Source organism: Phoca vitulina, unplaced genomic scaffold (assembly GCF_004348235.1).
Source record: "Phoca vitulina isolate PV1807 unplaced genomic scaffold, GSC_HSeal_1.0 scaffold24, whole genome shotgun sequence".
NCBI classification, from domain to species: domain Eukaryota; kingdom Metazoa; phylum Chordata; class Mammalia; order Carnivora; family Phocidae; genus Phoca; species Phoca vitulina.
This window is the reverse complement of record NW_022589727.1, coordinates 18,964,897-18,986,266: the sequence shown is the minus strand read 5'-3', so window position 1 is coordinate 18,986,266 and position 21,370 is coordinate 18,964,897. Positions and strand designations below refer to the sequence as shown.

At 40.8% G+C, this 21,370-nt stretch overlaps 1 protein-coding gene, 1 long non-coding RNA gene and 1 other non-coding gene across 4 annotated transcripts in view; 1 reads left to right on the top strand and 2 right to left on the bottom strand.

Annotated features, from left to right (window-relative positions):
• Positions 1–7,780, top strand: part of RBBP8 (RB binding protein 8, endonuclease) — an 87,953-nt gene extending 80,173 nt beyond the window's left edge. The window contains exons 18-20 of one of the 2 annotated variants that reach the window (XM_032421381.1): positions 1,427–1,523; positions 5,345–5,486; positions 6,810–7,780. In XM_032421381.1, coding sequence (XP_032277272.1) covers positions 1,427–1,523; positions 5,345–5,486; positions 6,810–6,907 — 337 coding nt within the window. In that variant the 3' untranslated portion in view covers positions 6,908–7,780. The remainder of the gene's footprint in view (positions 1–1,426; positions 1,524–5,344; positions 5,487–6,809) is intronic. The other variant, XM_032421382.1, reaches the window with a different exon arrangement.
• Positions 7,781–8,329: 549 nt separating this feature from the next.
• The window catches only part of LOC116642813, a 79,084-nt gene continuing 66,043 nt past the window's right edge, over positions 8,330–21,370 (bottom strand). The window contains exon 4 of the long non-coding RNA XR_004301393.1: positions 8,330–8,566. This is a non-coding gene — a long non-coding RNA (uncharacterized LOC116642813). The remainder of the gene's footprint in view (positions 8,567–21,370) is intronic.
• Positions 17,920–18,026, bottom strand: LOC116642878. Its single transcript, XR_004301410.1, has one exon. It is a non-coding gene; the product is annotated as a U6 spliceosomal RNA (small nuclear RNA).

Genomic DNA, 21,370 nt, shown 5'->3' with positions numbered 1-21,370 from the left:
TGAGGGACAAGAAGCTTAGTCATCTCTCAGGTGATGCTTTAAGGTCTAGTACAGTTGCCAGTCTGCTAGGAAATTCCCTGCAGCATTAGAACAATAGTAGCAGAATAAATAATACTCAAGAGGAAAGGATACGGCCAAAATGTATTCTGTATAAGCTTTTAAGAGTCCATAAACCATTTGAAAGGAAGCAATTTTTATCTGTCCTTTTAACTTACAGATTGCTCTAAAGTTGAGAGTTCTTGGGCTTACGCCCCCACAGGACCTATAACCTCATATACTTTGACATAGAGCAGTTAAAGCTTCCTTTTGAGAGAAAGTGCTTCCCAACTAGAGGGGCATGTGATCAGAATGCCTCAGAGGAGTAGATATGTTACCAAGTCGTTTTACAAATCAGTTTTTGTGAGTCAGGCTCTTGAAGCTCTCTGGGGATGTTTCTATTATAAACAAATATGTATACCATCACTTAAGTCTTCATTTACCTATTTGTTTGGACTTTTCTATATTGAGCTTTAAAACTTAAAGCAGGATACAGTATATTAAAAAGTTCTGTACTTCCTGCTTGCTTTTGCTTCCCAAAGCACTCTATATCTCATTAATCCATACCTCAGTGGCTTTGACCCTCCTAGGTTTCCAGTAGTTCTCAGTAGGATCTGATCCATTTAAGGACAAGCGCAAATAATTGTTCCTGACATTTTAAAGAATTCAGGGTGAGTGGAGGCAGCAAAAGAAATTTTTAGAGAAAATGACCCATGACGTACAGACAAAAGAATCTCTTTTTTGAGGAGGGGAGTAGGTTAGCCCAGAAATACAGGTTCTTAAAGAAAACTGAGTTAATAGGCAGTTACTCTCTTTCTTGGTTATGTTATAGAATACCAATTCCTGACTTTAATAATACAATATTTCTTTTTAAATTAGGTTATTTTAGGGGCACCCGGATGACCGTCAGTTAAGCATCCGACTCTTGATTTCAGCTCAGGTCATGATCTCAGGGTTGTGAGATCGAGCCCCACTTGGAGCCTGCTTGGGATTTTCTCTCTCCCTCTCCCTCTGCCTCTCCCCCCACTCACTCACTCACTCTTCTCTCTAAGTAAATACATAAAATATTTAAATAGTAATAAATTAGGTTATTTTATATATTATTTTCAGCCAATCAGAGGCAAAAATAGGAAGTAATAGTTATCTTTTTTAGTTAGGGAACAATATACATAAAAATACCTGACATACAGTAAGCACCTAATAAGTATTTAAGGAAGAATACATGAAAAAATATGTTTTTCTGACATAGTAAACATTTCAAATAAAATGAATGAATGTTTTGGGATTATTTCTCCTCTGGGCCCTCACCTTCATTAATTAAAAATCTAAACCAAAGATCTTTGTAGTAACAAATGGATTAATTTTTAAATTTAATTCATTTTTCTTCCAGAGAGACTAGCTTACAGAATTTTCCTCATATTGAGGTAGTTCGGAAAAAAGAAGAGAGAAGAAAATTGCTTGGACACACATGTAAGGAATGTGAAATTGTAAGTACAAATGTGAATACTGTTCAGTGGGTTTTTTAAAATACAGCTTTCTAGATTAGAAATGCGTGATTTAAAAATCATAGATAGAGACCATATTTGTATCTAGAAACCTCGTTTGAGCCAGGAATAGCAGGATGGATAATTAAAGAGCACACTGGCTGTGATTTGGGGGATCTCAATACTTGGAAATGAAAGCCCTCAACCTCTCAGATTTTCATTAAGTGAATCTGGAACCTAAGCCCTCGTTCTTTTTACCAGCTTAAGATATCTGTGCCGTTTTTCTTTTCTGTGTTTATTTGTATTTGTTTTATTTATTTATTTATTTTAAGATTTTATTTATTTATTTATTTGAGAGAGCGAGAATGAGAGAGAGAGAGCACATGAGAGGGGGGAGGGTCAGAGGGAGAAGCAGACTCCCTGCTGAGCAGGGAGCCCGATGTGGGACTAGATCCCGGGACTCCAGGATCATGACCTGAGCCGAAGGCAGTCGCTTAACCAACTGAGCCACCCAGGCGCCCTATTTGTATTTGTTTTAATTTCTTTCCCCGGTGTTATATTACAGCAAAGGCCCTTCTTTATTCGTATACTATTTGGGGAAAATTCTGATACTTTAGTAGAAAACTTTAATGTTTATTACTTATCCCAGCACTCTCAGGAAATGACATATTCATAATTGTTTTTTTCTAAATAACTGGTATAACCATAATTTCTTAACTTTTCCCCCAAACACTCCTTCCTAAACACAATGTGATGAGCAGGCTCTATGTAATCCTTAGAACACAATTATATTTTCCTTTTATACATTGGCTATCTTGGACTAGTGAAGCAGAAGTAGTACTAACCATCCGCTCACTAAATATCTCAGGCAGGTTCTGTGTTTTCTTGAAACATGTTTTTTTAATTTCTTCCCTTGCTGTCTGTTAACTATTAGATGCCTGCCTCTAGTGATTTAGTTCCCTTTTAAATTTTCTTTTTAACAGCTGTGGGCTAGAAAATTTGATAACCAAGCAGATTAAAGTTATTTATGGATAGCTTGTAGAGCAGGTAAGCATTTGCTGAGAAATAGGCTCTAACTACCAGTGGGAGTGTAAATAGAGATCGCGATTTTGGAAAGCAATTTGGCAGTACAAGCAAAATCTGTATCATGAGTTTTCATAACACAAATTGAACATATCATGATTTCTTAACTAAAGAACATGGTCAAGCCTCCAGTTTTTAGTTAAGACCATAATTCTTTACAATCTGGAACTAACACTACCAGTTAGAAAAAAGCTCTTGTGCCAGAAGCACTGTTAATTTGCTTTCCTTCTCTCAGGAATCATTTCCTATGCTGTTTGTTATTCAGTCTCTAAAAACTGTTGTCTCGGGTGCCTGGGTGGCTCAGTAGGTTAAGCGTCTGCTTTTAGCTCAGGTCATGATCCCGGGGTCCTGGGATCGAGCCCCATGTCCGGCTCTCTGCTCAGTGGGGAGCCTGCTTCTCCCTCTCACTCTCTCTCTGTGCTCCCCCCCCAAAATAAAATCTTTAAAACTAAATAAATAAAAACCATTATCTCGGTACATTTTATTCCAATATTTTTGTTAAGATAGGAGATAAATCTGTTCCCTATTAACTCTCCCATGACCAGGAGCGAAAGTGCCAGTCCTATGTATTTAAATACTCTCTGTATGCTTACAGTTCTTAAATGTATCCCAGTGTCTTCCACTTGTGGAATATGTGGTACACATGTGGAAGTGTAATAATCATCTCAAATTTCACTATGTCCAAAAGCAAACAGAGTTTCTACCGCTGATTCCCAAACCTCACCTGAGTCTCCTCTATGTCCATTCTTCTGGCTGTTTAAACCAAAGCTCTTATAGTTATCCTCTCTTCTTTCACATCTCAGTAACAGATCTATCAGCAAATCCCATCAGTTCTACCTTCAAAGTGTATCCCATTTCTAGCCACTTGATATCACCACCACTAAATCCCTGGACCAAGGCACCATTTCATCTTGTCTGGACTATTGAAATAATTTGCTTCTAAGTGCTTTCCTTCTGTTTTATTTTAATCAACTGTTTTTAGAAAACCTGTGTTGAGAATTCCCATACACCTCTGTCCTCACTTTTCTTGTTTATACCTGTCTCTTCACAGTGTATGTTCTTTGTTTCTAAAGCAAGGTATTTCTGAGATGTTAATGGTTTTTATTGCCCCCAGTGGGGAAATTAGGATTAAAGGTCTACTAAGTGCTTTAGTTCCTGGCCTCCCTGCCAGAGGGGAGAGGGAGTCAGGTATGCAGGGTGTCAAGGGACAGGACAGGGCCTGAGAGCGGGCAGCAGCACAGGATGGCTTGGATAGGACGGACATCTACTTGATTTCTGTCTTCACCGTGTGTTTCAATACAATGAATGATCTTTTGTTTCCTGATGATCTTTTTAGAATAAAAATTAAATCATGTCATTTCTCTGCCCGAAACCCTTAAATGTCTGACCATCTCACTCAGAAATAGAACCCAAAGTCCTTATCAAGGACAGCAAACTCTGGCACCCCACTTCCTCTCTGATTTTATCTTCTACCACTCTCCCAGTTGTGCACTGTGTCACAGCTACACCAACCCACTGTTGCTTTTGTATATGTTGTAATTTGGTGGCAGTGTTTCTCTAAATTGATAGATAACTGTTATTCTCTAGTTAGGGTCATCCCATCCCATGTCCAGGCCACGGTAACAAAGTCTTGTATTCACAGCAATGGGAAAGATGAAAAAGATAACCCCCAAAAAAGTTGTTTCAGAGGTACTCAAAAAACCTTTCCTTCAAACTTAAGTTTTAGCCCTTAGTGTGCGCCACTTTCAATAGAAGATATCGTCAGTAAATTATCAATTTGATTTTCAGTTTCTCAAGTTTGAGGTGGAATTGGCTGGATTGTGTGATCCTGTCGCATGTTCTATTAAACTTTACACTGCTGCTTTGTTTTCTTAGGTCTAGAGCTTGAAGGACCTGTACATTTTTTACATACAAATTTTAACCTTGTTTTTATGAAGTTCAAGTTCTTTGGGTTGCAGTTGCAAGAAATTATGTCTTTGATCGTAATTGAAAAATATGGTTTAAAGGGGGAAGTCATAAAGCCTGCAACATTCAAAGCTAAACTTTAATTTGTAAAAACTTGGATAAGAAAATTACTTCAGGGGTGCCTGGGTGGCTCAGTTGGTTAAGCGACTGCCTTCGGCTCAGGTCATGATGCTGGAGTCCCAGGATCGAGTCCCACATCGGGCTCCCTGCTTAGCAGGGAGTCTGCTTCTCCCTCTGACCCTCCCCCGTCTTGTGTCCTCTCTCTCTCTCTCTCTCATTCTCTCTCTCTCAAATAAATAAATAAAATCTTTAAAAAAAAAAAAAAGAAAGGAAGAAAATTACTTCAAAACACACATGTTATATCCAAATAACAACTGACAAAAGTGCTGTTCCAAGTACAGTTTTGTTACTGGTCTGACAGTTGAGTTTGCACCGGTAGATAAATTAACTGCATCACTCAGCACACTATAAAGCTAAGCTGGCATTTTTTGTTTTTGTTTTTGTATTGTAAGACTTTATTGATGAGAAAAGCAGCATATTGGTTTGCACTGTGATACAGGCTGCAAGCTCCTTTTCTCATTTGTGGAGGAAACATTTCACAGACCAGCACTAGTTACTGTTAGTATTAATTACTAATATTATCTTCAGTGAGTGTTGTTTTCCTTAACATGCTGAATACTTTAACAGCTTTCTTAGTAGCTTCTAGTTTATAATCAATAAGCCTAACAGTCCATTTATTATTTCTAAGTGAAAAACTTAGCAGTTTTTATTATTAGTATTATGCAGATATTCCAGCAGAAGAAAGAGAAAAGAAATTGGCTTCCTGCTCGAGACATCGATTCCGCTACATTCCACCCAACACACCAGAGAATTTCTGGGAAGTTGGTTTTCCTTCCACTCAGACGTGTATGGAAAGAGGTGAGAGTACAGATTATAACATTTTGGAATTTTTTTTTTTTTTTTAAATACTGTATATACTCAAATCTAACCATTAGACTTTTCCCCCATGGTTCCTCTTACCTTCTGCTCAGGGGCTAGTTCAGTGACATAAAAGCAAATTCCTAAAGATAAAAGGCTCACCTTTAACTCTGAATAATGTCATTGAAATCAGAGATTGTGTATAATCACTTTAATATGATTGTGTATTCATTATCCTCGTTTATCATTCAAATTTCAGAAAGTTAATTTCTCTTATCCTGTCATCAAAATGACTTTTAATAAAATAATAACATTATAAAAGTAGCCAGCAAAGTTATATTGTTAAAAAGAGAGCATCTTTTTAAAGCAACTAGTCTGAATTTTAGCTTTTAAATTATCACTTATCCACAGTGCTGGGTATTTATAAACCACATCTGAGTAAAAAGAACCTTTGGAGGACCGTTGGCAACTAGCTCCTTCAAATATGGCACTGACATTTAATATGATTTGAGAATGTGTACAGCTTTGAAGCTCCAGATATTGAGTAGTAAGATAGTTTTTCCAAAAGATGCAAAGTCTCTTGTAGCTATTACCATATTTTCACTTTCCCCATTAACAAGCCAAATTACATTCCCTTTGACATGATGACACTGCCTGGTCATCAAATAGAATTAAACAATCTGCATAGAGCCTGTGTTTGTACACCTACCGTGGCCTTCAGGGGATATGGCCGAGTGCAAACCACATGATTCAAGATGCCTTAGGAGAATCGGATGGTTGAAGAGTATAGGGGCACGGGATGCCTGGGTGGATCAATCGTTTAAAGAAGTAGCTGCCACAGAAAGTCTTTTTGATAAGCATGTGGAATTATAATAGTGAAAAGTTCTTTTTTGTCCCCATTTGCAATCTGGAGGAGGCAGACTAGGAAAGTACTTAAGAGCTCTGGTTCTGGAGGTTAGACGGACCTTGGGCAAAGTCCCAGCTCTTTCACTTCCGTAGCTTTGTGAACTTGAGCAAGTTCTTTAACTTCCTTGGGTCTCCGTAACCTCATCTCTGAAGGAGGTATAGTAGAAGCTACTTCAAAGGAATGTGAGCATTAGCTGAGATAATGTATACAACACATTTGATAAATGTTTGCTGCTATTATTGTTAGTATAAATGAGGAAACTGATGCTAAGTAGTGAAATCTTTAACATTGCACAGCTAATAATCAGAGGATCATGTAAACTAGAATACGTTAAATGAGACAGATGTTACCTGGTACATGCTGAAAGAAATACATGTTGCAAATACAGTCTTCTAAATTTGTCATTTGTTTTTAAGGTTACATTAAGGAAGATCTTGATCCTTGTCCTCGTCCCAAAAGACGGCAGCCTTACAATGCAATGTTTTCTCCAAAAAGCAAAGAGCAGAAGACATAGATGTTGAAGCAAAAACAGGATAGAAGACAGTTTGTTTCTTTTTAGTTATTTATAGTTAAAGTTGGTATTAAACATTGATTTTTTTTGATCTTCTGTAAACTGACTTATAAATCATTTTTCTATTGAAAGTGTTTTTAAATGGCATTTACCCACCACACAAACAACTATTTAAAATGTGGATATGCTTATGTTGTATTGTCTTGCTTATGCACCTTTAAAACAATAAGGTGCTTTCATTTTGCACTCTAACTTAAGAGCTATTTACTTTATTCGGTAATACCTAATTACAATTTTGAAAATATGATAGTTGTAGTCTGTGATTTGTTGCCTTTCCTGTCTTTTCTTTTTACTCGACCTTCCCTTGGTATTTACATTCAGCAGTGGCTTTGTGTTAATCACTACAGATTTTCATTCTCTTAATCAGTTGCTCTTCTGTGGGTCATTCCAGTGTCTGACATTTAAGTCTTTAAAAAAAAAAAAAAGGCTAAATTTTAATAGTCCTTTTAACTTTCCAGCTTCTTTCTTTTGTTTACTTGAAATGAGCTACTGCTCTGTAGTGCATTCCTTTGGAGCCTCAACAACAAATATCAACCTTTCTTCCTTTTTCATACATTATCAATTAACATAGTTCTCTGATCTGATCATAATATTCCAAGTCTTCACATGGTCTCTTTTCATTATACTTTTCTGGTGCAGTTTTCCAGCTGAATTTGTCAAGTTCTTCTCTGCCCATGTGTTCAAGTTCAGTAATATCATTTCTCTGGAATGGCTGATATTTTAACTTCCAGTCTGGCAACAAAATAGATTTCTCTATTCAGCAAATTTCTGTTCCTCTAGGACCTAGTGTCTGAGTCATCAAGATGACAGACCACATCTGTGTCACCATTTCCGGTGGCATTTTGTTTATCAGTGTCTTTTTTATTTCTTTAATCCATATCTTGACAGTATTGCTTAAGCAGGAGAACATCAGACACTGAATGGAATGCCTCCCTAAAATCTCACCATTTACATAAAGCCCCTCTCAGAGTTCCTAAGAATCTCTGCTTAGTCTCATCTTCATTGATCAAGGTTCTCATATGAATAAGTGACATCAATTTGTGTTCTCACAGAGAGGATCACAAAAAAATTAACATATACTGAGTATCTACTGTAAGTCAGACCCCTTATGAGCATGCATGGCTTGGCTCTGAATGTGATCTGAATTTTTTACAACCCTATCATAGCTTCTATTCAGCACTTTTCTTCACTTCCCAAATTGTTTATCCTATGTTTGATTTTTGTTCCCTGTTGGCAGTCAACCAATCTCTCCAAAATAATAGCAACCATTCAGTGGTAACCTACTATATGCCAGGAACTGTATTATACTCTTTACATAGATTTTTCTCTTTTAATCCTTGAATAATCTTGTGAATTCATGTTTCAGCTTAACATTAAGCTGCAAAAAATGGACCCAAAAAACAGATTAAACAACAAATGACTGGTTTTATTTTTCTCACATTAAAAAGTCTGGAGGTCAGCAGTTCAAGGCTAGTAATGCAGCCCCATGATGCCCTCATAGACCCAGATTCTTCCAACGTTCTGCTCTTCCATACTTTGTATGTGGCCTTCATCCTTGTCACTATAAAGCAGTTAGGCCACCTCTGTCATCATGTCCATGTTCTAGACAGAAGGAAAGAAAAAGAAAGCATATGTCATTTGTTTTTGTCCCTCTTTAAAAAGTTTTCCACTTTGGGGAGCCTGGGTAGCTCAGTCGTTAAGCGTCTGCCTTCGGCTCAGGTCGTGATCCCAGGGTCCTGGGATCGAGCCTCGCATCAGGCTCCCTGCTCAGCGGGAAGCCTGCTTCTCCCTCTCCCACTCCCCCTGCTTGTGTTCCTTCTCTTGCTGTCTCTCTCTCTCTCTGTCAAATAAGTAAATAAATCTTTTTTTAAAAATTAAAAATAATAATAAAAAGTTTTCCACTTTAAATAAATAAATAAACTTGGGGGCGGGGGGCTTGGCCAAGCCTGGCTGGCTCAGTTGGAAGAGCATGCAACTCTTGATCTCAGGGTAGTGGGTTTGAGCCCCATGTTGGGTGTAGAGATTTATCACTTAAATAAACTTGAAAAGTTTTCCAGAAAAGGACACCTGGGTGGCTCAGTTAAGCATCTGCCTTCGCCTCAGGTCATGATCCCAGGGTTCTGGGACTGAGTCCTGCATTGGGCTCCTTGCTCAGCGGGGAGCCTGCTTCTCCCTCTGCCTGCCACTTCCCCTGCTTGTGCTCTCTCTCTCTCTGTCAAATAAATAAAATCTTTTTTAAAAAAAAGTTTTCCAGAAGGCTCCACCCAATAACTTTCCCTGTTTCTCAATGGCCAGAATTGTCACTTGGCTGCCTCTAATAACTAAGAGATGAAATTAGAGCCCAGGATTGCCTAATTCCAGAACCAGAGCTTGTATCCACTATAGTATAGTGGCCAGGAGTCTGAGAGACACCTGGATTGGAACAGGGCACCACAGGATGTGCATTTAGAGCTCTATACCTCCAATGGATTTTCCTTTTTAAAAGGAAACCTAAGGGGTGCTTCCGTGGCCCAGTCAGTTGAGTGACCAACTCTTGGTTTCTGCTCAGGTCATGATCTCAGGGTCCTGGGTTCGAGTTCTGGGTGAGGCTCCACGCTCAGCATGGAGTCTGCTTGAAAGATTCTCTCTCTCCCTCTGCCCCTCCCCACTGCATTTGCTCACACACTTTCTCCCTCTCTCTTTCAAATAAATAAATCTTTAAAAAATAATAAATATAAAAGAATAACAGGCAGCTTAAACAGACAGGAAGCAAGAGATTGCCTGCCTCGTAGCTTGACAATAATCTAACCATTTGTAACTAGCATTTTTCATTTTCTCTTCAGTCAGCCTGTGAGGTTGGGTAAACTGAGGTCCCTCTTCCCTTTTTTTTTTCCCTCTCCCCTCTTACCTGTTATTGATCAGCTCTACATTAATATTTTTTAAGATTTTTTATTTATTTGTACTGAAAAACTGCAAAGATTCTTCCTCAGATTGTCTTCAATTCTTAATTCAGTTACAAAAAAGGAATAGTTTTACATAAACCAAATAGCACTAATACATTTATTTAACAAACATTTATCTTTACCAGGCACAATACTAAGTGCAGTATCAGAATCAGGCAAAATTTTACAAATTTCCTCCAAAGAAGCAAGCTTTTAAAGAAACCTACACCTAAAAATCTTATTCTGTTAATCCTGACATATTAACATAACAGCATGGGATTTAATTTTTAAAAATACCACTTCAGAAATGAGCATTTGAAACACGTGTCAAATTTTACCATCCAGCTGTCTGTTCTCAGCAAGCTTGGCAGTTTAAGAGACATCTCAAAATCTTTCTCTTTGCTGAGTTGATGCTGTTAGAATGGTTGCTTACGAAACTCCAGTGTGCTTACACCTGCTATCTTGAGTACGCACTTAAAGAATTAACAAAACAGTTATCTGCTGTTGTCAGACCAGCAGAGGCCAGAAGAGAGCTGTTTTTAGAGAATACTGCCTGGAAAGTAGGGGATGAATAGGAAGGACTCTGATAAAAGAAAGTTTCTAGGATGAATAGGATATGAATCGGGAAACTTTGGTATAGTAAGGAAGGCTCAGTGGGCAAAAATGAGCTTTCAACACAGCTACTGTTGGAATAAGACAAATGGCAGAGGCAGTAATTCATGGTCTTAAAAAAATATCAAACTTGGGGCACCTGGGGGGCTCAGTCGTTAAGCATCTGCCTTCGGCTCAGGTCATGGTCCCAGGGTCCTGGGATCGAGCCCCACGTCGGGCTCCCTGCTCAGCGGGAAGCCTGCTTCTCCCTCTCCCACTCCCCCTGCTTGTGTTCCCTCTCTCGCTGTCTCTCTGTCAGATAAATAAATAAAATCTTTTAAAAAATAAAATAAACTTTAGCATACATCAGAATCACCTGAAAGGCTGTTACACCACAACTATGGGCCCCACCTCCAAGAAGGGAGGGGCCCAAAACTTAGATTCTCATGTGCTCCCAGGTGATGCTAATACTGCTGGTACAAGGACCACAAGTACCTAATCATAGGTAGGATGCTTGATAAATAGAGATTCTTAGGTTCTTCCTGTGGGGATTTTGATTCAGGGGTAGCCTGAGGATTTATAAAAGTTCCACAGGCACCAGGGTAGTTCAGTCGGTTTCAGCTCAGGTCATGATCTTAGGATTGTGAGATCCAGCCCTGTATCGGGCTCCGAGCTTAGAGGGGAGTATGCTTGAGATTCTCTCCCTCTGCCCGTCCCCGCCACTCGCACACATGCTCTTGTGTGCGTGCTCTCTAAAATAAATAAATAAAATCTTTAAAAAAAACAAAAAGTTCCAGATCATTAGGATGAGGCAAATCTAAGAAATTTTGCTTAGAACATCAGGGAAAATTAAGTAGCAAAATCATAAGCTTCCAGCATCCCCTTGACTAAAAATATTTTGAGCTAAGTAGTAGTGCATTAATTTAGGTAGAATTATCAGGTTAGAAGTATATGTAAGACGATTTTTTTGCGGAGGCAGGGGTAGTCAGGTATCAGAGTCAAGTGTACAAGAAAAAAATTCAGTAATCTGTTATAATATTCTAAGCACAAAGAGCAGCTAGGCCAAGATGATGGCAGTAGGAATGGGGGGAAAAAATTTAAGCAACCACTTCATGGCTGTTACATAGCAGAACTGTGGCAGCTGAGGATACAAAGATGAATATGATACCTATCACCAACTCAGTGGTTATAAGGGACATTATGAAGTAAGAATCAATTGGATGAAGTCTCTCACTGGAAATGAGAAGAGACCCTTATTCCACATATTTATAATTGTAAAACTTTAAAAAACAGGGATGAATTCATCCATAATTCTGAAGTGAACTTTTTTTTTTACACATTAAAGAATTTGGGACGCCTGGGTAGCTCAGTCGTTAAGCATCTGAGGTCTCAGGTCATGATCCCGGGGTCCTGGGATCGAGCCCCGCATCGGGCTCCCTGCTCAGCGGGAAGCCTGCTTCTCCCTCTCCCACTCCCCCTCTTGTGTTCCCTCTCTCGCTGTGTCTCTCTGTCAAATAAATAAAATATTAAAAAAAAAAAATTCAGCAACAATGACATAGTAGATATTTACCCCCCAAAAATAATTTATTAAATCATAGCCAAAAAAAACACCCCACAAAACATAGGAATATTTTATAAGGCTGTAACAGTTCCTGATGCATTTCCCTAATATGTGTTACTTTCTACTCAAGCTCAGGAGTACACATTATCATCCAGTTGGAGATTTGTCCAAGAGATCTGCCTTTTTTTTTTCTTTTCTTTTATCCTTTATTCATTTATTTACTCATACAATCATTCGTTCATGTTTACTGACTCTGGGCCCTTTTCAGTGTCCATTAACATTTCCACCAAAGGCTGGCAGGACTAATAAAAGGTGAAACTCAGACCAACCTTAGACCATCGAACTATTTTGACAAGATATTTGGGAGAAAATGTGCCCTCAAAATATGAAGGATGGTTTGGATTTCCAGTGATCTAGGCAGTGGCCTAAAAACTTAAGTCAATAAGTTTGGGAAAACAGAGATATAGACAAGCTAGAGAAGGCCTCTAAATTTAACTTCGAGAAAGGTATTCAGGTTTCCAGGTAGGATCCGTTCAATAAAAATCATTCTTTAAATGCAGTAGAGATCAGCTGAAGCAATACCAGACAGAGATTCTAAGTTTCGAGGGAGAGGAGAACCTTGAAGAGGGGAGCTGAATTCACCTGACAGTGTTTCCGTGGGATAGGAGACTGAGCCCCCCAGGCTTCGCCTATCAGAGGGTTTCTACTGGGAAGCCGAGAACCCAGCGGAACCGCTAGTAGTCCCACAACACTGGAAGGACACTGGAAACTTGGGCCTCATTACAACTTTCCCCTCAAGATGTGTGTCAAATGTTGAAGTTCTACAGGATGGGAGGCTAAAAAGCTGTAAAGCTCTTTTACGGAAAATGATTAAAATGGTGTATTTTGTTTATATTTTACCACAATGAAAAAATTGTAAAAACAGTTTTGATCAGACTCACTGTGCTAAGGAAACCAAGAATAAAGTTCAGGACTTGCCATAGGAAGGTGCCTGGTTAATGTCCCAGACTCTTAGTTGAAAGACCCGGAAGGCTATGACGTCAGCAGTCGTCAGAGTTGGCTTGGGATTCTCTCTCCTCCCTCTGCCCTTCCCCCTACTTATGTGCTCTCTCTCTTTCTCTCTCTGAAATAAATAAATCTTAAAAAAAAAAAAAAAAAAGGAAGATAAAGAAAAGAGCCTAAGAGACCTGGGACACATTGAAGAACTGGAACGTATGTGTAATCAGACTCTCAGGAGAGAAAGGACAGAAGCCATAGTGTACTCTGTTGAGCCTTTTCCAAAACGAACAAAAGACATCAACCCGCAAATTCAAGAGGCTCTTCAAATCTCAAGCAACAGACACGCAAATCCAACCACATCTGGCCACATAATGGTGAGATGCTGGAGGTCCTGAGAAAAGTCTAAAAGCAGCCGGAAGAGGGAAAAATTCATTACCTTCAAATAAGTCACAATGAGATGACTGATTTCTTAAATTGGAATCCAGGTGACAGTGGGATGGCAACCTTAAATTGCTGACAGAAAATAATTGATAACTTAGAATTCGATGCTCAAAGTATCTTTCAAAAGTAAAAGAAAAAGACATTTTCAAAGAAAAGCTGAGAAAATTCATCACCAGCAGACTTGCACTAAAATACTATCCTAAGTCCTCAAGGTCAAAGGAAAATGATTGCAAGCAAAAACATGGAAATATAGGTAGGAATGAAGAGCACTGGAAATGGTAAATATGGACTTAATATATTGATTGTCAGATATTTTATCAAGTGGATTGTTTTTTAAGAGATAGAGAGAGGTGGGGGAGGGACAGAGGGAGAGAATCTTAAGTGGGCTCCATGCTGGACACGGGGCTCCATCTCACCACCCTGAGATAATGACCTGAGCTGAAATCAAGAGTTGGATGCTTAACCGACTGAGCCACCCAAGTGCCCCTATCAAAGTGGATTTTATAGAAGTTAGCACTAAGCTCAAGAAAATCACAGATATGACACAAAATGTCCTGCTGAGCATGCATTTGATGGACAGTTTCAAAGCATCACAGGTTAGGGGCACCTGGCTGGCTCAGTCGGTGAAACGTGCAACTCTTGATCTCAGGGTTGTAAGTGGGAGCCCAGGCTCCCTGCTCAGTGGGGAGCCTGCTTCTCCCTCGCCTGCCGCTCCCCCTGCTTGTGCGCGCTCTCTCTCTCTCTCTGACAAATAAATAAAATCTTTAAAATAAAATAAAATGAAATCTTTTTTTAAAAAAGTATCACAGGGTAAAAAGTGAATGCTAGAAATAACCTAATCTAATCCAACCTCTCATTATAAATAAATTGGGGGTACATGATTAGTTGTCTTTCTTTTATACAGATGAAGAGATAAATTTGGAGTTATAAATGACAGCTGCAATGTCATGCCAACTTCATTCAGTATAAAAGTTATTTTTGTATTTTGATTGCTCAGGGTCAAGATTACCTTGATCCACACAACACAGTTGGATCAAGTAAGTTGTCAATGGAAACCATTTTTAACATCTATCTTGTATCCCATAAGACACTATTCTATTAAACTAATCCAGAATCTTGAAGAAGAGTAATAAAGCAATTTCAAGGCAAAGTTGAATCACTTATAATACCTAACAAGGGCTTATATTTCTTATCATAGATAAGAAAGCACATAAGTGGCCAAATCTTCCCCAAACTGTGTTCATTAATACTCACTTGTCTGATGGGTTATACGGATGGTAGCAAGTGCAACTGAGCCTTGCTTGCTATTTTTCAACATGTGTAGTACAGTTGTGATGTGTAATGTCTTAGTTGTGCAGTTTTCTGTGAGCTGACATAATAACCAGGCCAAATTTTTGTGAAGGCTTGTGTAAACTTTCTAATTGATTCCACATTTTTAAAAGAACTTCTAATACATGCACAGAGATAGTGGGGAAAGCTTTATTCTGAGTTGTCACAGAATTTGAGTTAATCTAGCAGCACAAGTTAACTCCATGCTATCCAATTTATCAAAATTTTGTATATAACATGTTTGCATGGCATGTTTTTTTAATTACAGGCTTTTAATAGTTTTATTTTTTTAATCTTATTTATTTATTTGACACAGAGAGAGATAGCGAGAGAGAGAGAGAGAAAGAGAGAGAGCACAAACAAGGAGTGGCAGGCAGAGGGCGAGGGAGAAGCAGGTTTCCCGCTGAGCAGGGAGCTCGATCCCAGGACCCCGGGATCATGACCTGAGCCAAAGGCAGACGCTTAACCAACTGAGCCACCCAGGAGCCCCTAAATGTGTTTTTAAAAAATAAAATCAGAATTAAACACTCAGGATCCTAAAATACTTGTATTCTTTTCGAAAACCATTGTTCCATTTTAATAACAGTTTTTAAAAAATTAATTAGGAGCACCTGGCTGGCTCATTTGGTAGAGTGTGCTTTTTCTCTCAGGATCGTGAGTTCAAGCCCCACGTTGGGCATGGAGCCTACATAAATAAATAAATAAACAAACAAACAAACAGGGGCACCTGGCTGGCTTAGTCGGTGGAGCATGTGACTCTTGATCTCAGAGTTGTAAGTCCAAGCCCTACGTTGTATGTAGAGATTACTTAAAAATAAAATCTTTTTAAAAATAAATAAATAAAATAGAATAATAATTTAATTAAAATAAGAATATCTGAAAGCAGAAATTCACACTGAAGAACTTATTACCAAAATGTGGGGAAAATCACAACGTATCACCTCTTTTACTCAGAAGTCTAGGGTTCACTTGAGATCTTGCTTGTACCCTGAAGAGACATTCTCTCTTTCATTTTCTCATTCATTTAACAAGTATTTAGTAGGTGTCAATGTCCCTGTCATTGTTGTAGGGGCTGATGATTCAGCAGAGAACAAGTGAGAACAAATCCCTGCTCTCTCCAAGCTGCTTTCTAACAGGCGGCAGGGACTATTTTGATAGGAACCGTCAGGAAAGGCCTCAGTAAGGCGATCAGAATGAAGTGAGGAACTGAGCCACAGGAATATCTAGGGGAAGAGTTTTCTGAACAGAACAGAGCATAAAGGCTGTAGGGGAGGAGCATTTGGCCTGAGGAGTCCTCGTTATCTGGAGCAGACAGATATCGGGGTATCTGGTGGGAAATATTGTCACAAAGGAAGGCAAGGACAAGATAATGTAGTGCTTTGTGCCCAGAAAGGACTAGATTTTTAGTCTAAGTGAGATGAGGAGCCACTAGGGGAGGGGATGTGATTTGACCTGACCTGTTTAAAAGGGTTATTCAAGCTGATGGGGGGAGAGGATGAGATAATAGGGGGGCAAAAGTGGGAGTGGGCGCCAAAGTGGGAGTGGGGATTATTGCAGCTGGTGGTGAGACATGGTGGTTTTTGAGGCTTAGCAGTGGACCTGAGCATCAGTAGGAGTCACTAGGTGACTTAAAAGGGTGGAAGGGAAATGAAGAGTCAAGGGTGGCTCCAAAGTTTCTAATTTACACAACTAGGTGAAAATGGACAAGAGGCGGATTTGGGATGGCGTGACAGGAATTTGTCTTGGACAGGTTAACACTGAGATGTGCATCAGGCTTCCAAATAGAGGCACTGGGTATCTGGCTTTGAAGTTCAGGGAAGAGGCGAAGGTGGGAGATACCAGTTTGGGAGTCATCTACCTCCGGGCGCTATTGAAAGCAATTGACCTGCATGAGGTCACCAGGGTTTAGTTGAAGGTAGAAAAGAGAAGAGTCTGGGAAGCTTGGGTTAGATTAGGGATGTGTCAAACCATACCCACGGAAGAGTCCGGGTGGGGAGGATTACCTGCAGAGGATTACCAGAGGCTTCTTCTGGTAACAGAGACACTAGATTACAGGGCATGATGGCAGGAATCCTGATGGTCCCTTAGGGCAGGTGGATAATTGGTTGTAATCATAGCCTTCTTGTTGTCCCTAGCTCTCAGGAAGTTTGTATTAGCAAGGGCAGGGGGGAAGGTGCGGGATGTTGGAAGTGGAGGGTGCTCTACCTGGGGCGGACTGAGCTTCCCAACCAGGAAGCATGAGAGCGCCACCAGTCCAAGGGTCAGGGTCGCTCCCCTATAGGTTGAAGTCGGGCCTTTCTAGATCACCAGAGGCAGCACCAGAATGCGATGGAAAGCAGGGAAGCTGTATGTCAGCTACCGCTTCTGTATCTGTGAGTTCCCTGATAGACAAAAGGCCTGTCTGTGTGCAGTTGGGTCAGACGCCCTTGTTTGGGTGCATGTGGTAAGTGGCAGTCAAATACTGCTGATCTGGTAGCTCTTCTTTCTCCATGACATCCATGTGTGTGTCTATCTTTATTCTGATCTAGTATGTGCTGACATTACTGTTTGAATCTCAAGGAGCAATGGCGTTTCCTTTCCTTCCGAGTTCCCAAACAGGACCTAATCATGGGCCCCAAGTCCTGTCAGCTCACTTGAGAGGGTTTGTTGGGCAGCTCCAGGGATCCTCAGACAAACCTGACCATGAAATAAAAAACAACAATACAGCCAGGTAGTGATGTCAGGATGGGAGACACCTAAGACAGGCGTGGTGGCTTCTACACACACACACACAACAGCAAAAGGGAGATAAAGTCTTTTGGAATTGGATTCGTCTTTGTTCGCAAACCTTGGAGTCATGCTTCCTATTTTCTGATGCTTGTTCTTAAAACAGTTACTTGAACAACATTGAATTATCTTCATAAGTAGGGCCTTTCTGCACCCTCCACATGACCCTGCAATCAAACACCCTCCCCTCCCGTCTCCAACACAGCCTCTCCCACAGAACTGCAGAGTGAGGGTCAGACCAGTGACGATGGTACCACGCCGAGGCCAGCAGGGGCGCGTGGCGCTTCTGCACAAAGCCACACTAGGAGGAGGCAAGGGTTTACTCTTTCTGATCCCGTTCTGTTTTTTTAAATATGGAACACTTCACGAATTTGCGAGTCATCCTTGCACAGGACCCATGCTAATCTTTTCTGTATCATTCCAATTTTAGTATATGTGCTGCCAAAGCCAGCACTCTGATCCCATTCTAAGACAACTTTGTGTCTAGATCCATTAAACTCACTAATGATACAGCAAAGATGCTCAAGGCCCAACACGGTGCTTTAAACATAGAAGGCTTTAATATATGTTTGTTGAATGAATGAGTGATGAATGAGTCTGAGAACCAGAAACATGGGTTCCTGCCCAGGTTCAGCCAACACTTCACCGTGTTACCTCTGTTGTCTCTTTGCCTCTTTGGGCTTGAGGTTCCTCATCTATAAAATGAGGATTGGACAATATGACCTTTGAGGTCCCACCCAGCTTCATCAGCTTCTCACAACTAGATAATTCGCACCTCTCAGGAGGGCAGACTGGAAGGGGTTAAAAGCATGGCCAGCAGACCAGGCAATCCAGGACAGGAGTTCTAGCTTCGTCACTCAGAGTAGGACATGGCCAGTGCACTCAAGCTCTCGAGCTTTCCACACCTCCCAGTAACGAAGTTATTATAAGGATTGAATCAGATGCTAGAGGAATTTCTTATAGTGCCTGGTCCACAGTAACTATTTAATCATTGATGGATGTCACCATTATTGTAGTGATGAATCAGAAAGGCTTCTTGGAGAAGTCAGAACCTGAGCTGGAACAAGGTGGGGGAGAGAGTTTCATAAAGGAAAAGGAGTCATATGAGCAAAGGCCTGGAAGCAGTGGAACAGGAGGGGTGTTGCAGGTTGGGGTGGGGGCTGCAGGGAGAAGACAATTAACCAGGTTGGAGTGTCCAGTAGAGAAGTCACAGCCCATGGGGCACACATGAGTGCCTGCTAAGTCAGGATCTCTAAGTAAAATTGCACAAATGACACTAAAACTCTAAGCCCCTGAAACCTCCCTACTTTCTAAATGTTCAAACTCTGGAGGAGGGATAAAGAGCAAGTGACACTTGGCCATAGAGTCATTTCCTACACTGTCGTTTTTTGAAAGTGAATTTAACTCCATACATTTTATTTCATAGATATTAATTGACCACTACTTATTTGCTCACAGTGAATTCAGCAGAGACTAGAGGTAGACATGGAACAGGCTTCCCAGGCCCAGATGAAAACTAAAAGACCAAATCAGTACTTCTAGAACATTCTAGAACACCCACAAAGGGATTCTCCAAAACATGAGCAACCTGGTTTCGTATTCCAGGACTTGAAAGAGAAGTCGGTTTGACCATCTCCAGATGCAGCACACAGAAGGCCGATAACTCAGCTGGTGGGTATGCATGGCGGGTACAAAGCATCTGCTTGGCAGTACCACCATCCTCCCAGCTTACTTCCTGGACACCCCATTTGTTCTAGACAAGAGGGGGAACCAGGTTAACCTGACACAGCTGCTGAATTATCCAAAGACGTTCCCTGGCACACCCCTTCTTCACTCTCTGCATAGAAAACACGTGAACAGGGGCGCCTGGGTGGCTCCGTTTTTTAAGCTCAGGTCATGATCCCAGGGTCCTGGGATCGAGCCTTGCGTCCAGCTCCCTGCTCAGTGGGAAGCCTGCTTCTCCCTCTCCCACTCCCCCTGCTGGTATTCCCTCTCTCGCTGTCTCTCTCTCTCTGTCAAATAAATAAATTAAAATCTTTAAAAAAAATTTTTTTAAATATAAAAAAAAGAAAGAAAGAAAACACATGAACGCCTCCTTAGTCAGGAGAATAGTACAGTGGGGAGACTTGCTCCCCAAAATACTAAAACATGACCTACTTAGTCATGTCCTAACATCAAGGGGAAGCAAGGTGGAAATGTTAGAAATAGGATTATCTGTGAAATCAGCTGTGTAAACGGAGATGTCTATCATGGTTCTATTTGTCTTCTGACAATGTAAACATGGCATGTTTTGTATTCATTAGAAACTGAAATAAAAAACTGTGGCCTTCATCTCTTGAAGAGATAAACCACTGCTGTGTGAGTGTTGTCCCCCTCCTCTGCTTGTTTCATCATCCAATTCCTCTGTCTTTGTCTCAGCTGAGTGGAGAGAGCCTTGATATAACTTCAGGGGCTCCAGAAATCACCCCATTTGCCTGTGACCCTAAGCTGAGATGCTCATCATCACAGAACTATTTCCTTATGTTAAGGCATGCTACAGAATTCCAGGACTCTCCTATTAAAACGTGAGCATGCCTACCTACCACGCTGAACACTGTAATGATCATTGTCACCTGAGCAGTGATTCATCTCTCAGGTAATCAGTTGCCATGTCGTTAAAGAAGAACAGGATCTTGGAGAAGGGTTTTCTGAAAAGAGAAATGTCGAAGAAAGAAGAGAAGAGTCCAAGGCACCAAGTACTCCCCATGGAGTGGATAGACCAGGGAAGGCAGCAGAGTGGAGTTTAGAGCCCCCCGGGGTTTGTTCCTTTGGGGTCCTAGAGTTGTAAGTACCTGTAGTGAGCACAGCAAAAATGGTGGCTGCCTTGCTCTTCCCACCCTGTTTTTTAAGCTATGCTACATGACATGGCCTCTTGAGTGGCCTCGGGCCGCAGGAAGCCCTGGGCACCTGGGATGCTAGGAAGAAGTCAGTAGAGAGACCGTTCCTAAGAAGAGGCAGGAGGGTGCCGTGGCAGTTCCTGTCACCTCCCGGTTTGGGTATTTCATCAGGGTAGAATTTGTGCTTGTCTGTGGGGTATTTTGATAGATATGGCCCCACTGTCCATGCTGCCCCATCAACCCTGGCAGGTTTGATGCTAAAAACGAAACCTGAGTAGCTCTACCTTTACTGGGAGTTTGTATGGGGTGACCCATAGCCCGAGGAGGGACCATTGACGCCACTTACTTAGTACTATTATTTTCATAATAATACTAAGACATCATTTGCCTTTTCCTCTGTGTTGACATTTTCACTGAGAGCACAAAGCATCCATAGGTACAACTGGTGCCTTAGCACAATCAAGGCAATAGTCCTTGTATTCCCCACTGCCATGCACTGACAAGGAGAAGAAGACACTGCCGCTTAAGAATGTCCTTGCTGGATGTGTCTGGTGGACTCAGCTGGTAGAGCATGCAACTCTTGATCTTGGGGTCGTGAGTTTGAGCCCCATGCTGGGTGTAGAGATTACTTAAAAATAAAATCTTTAGGGGCACCTGGGTGGCTCGGTCTGTTGATGGTCCGGCTCTTGGTTTCAGGTCAGGTCGTGATCCATGGGTTGTGGGATTGAGCCCCACATTGGGCTCCGTGCTCAGTGGGGAGTCTGATCATGAAACAAGGCAAAGTAAGACCCCTAGGGTCTGGCATATTGTAGGAACTAAGAAAAGAAGAGAAGAGAAGAAGAAAGAGAAGAGGAGAGGAGAAGAGAAGAGAAGAGAGAGAAGAGAAGAGAAGAGAAGAGAAGAGAAGAGAAGAGAAGAGAAG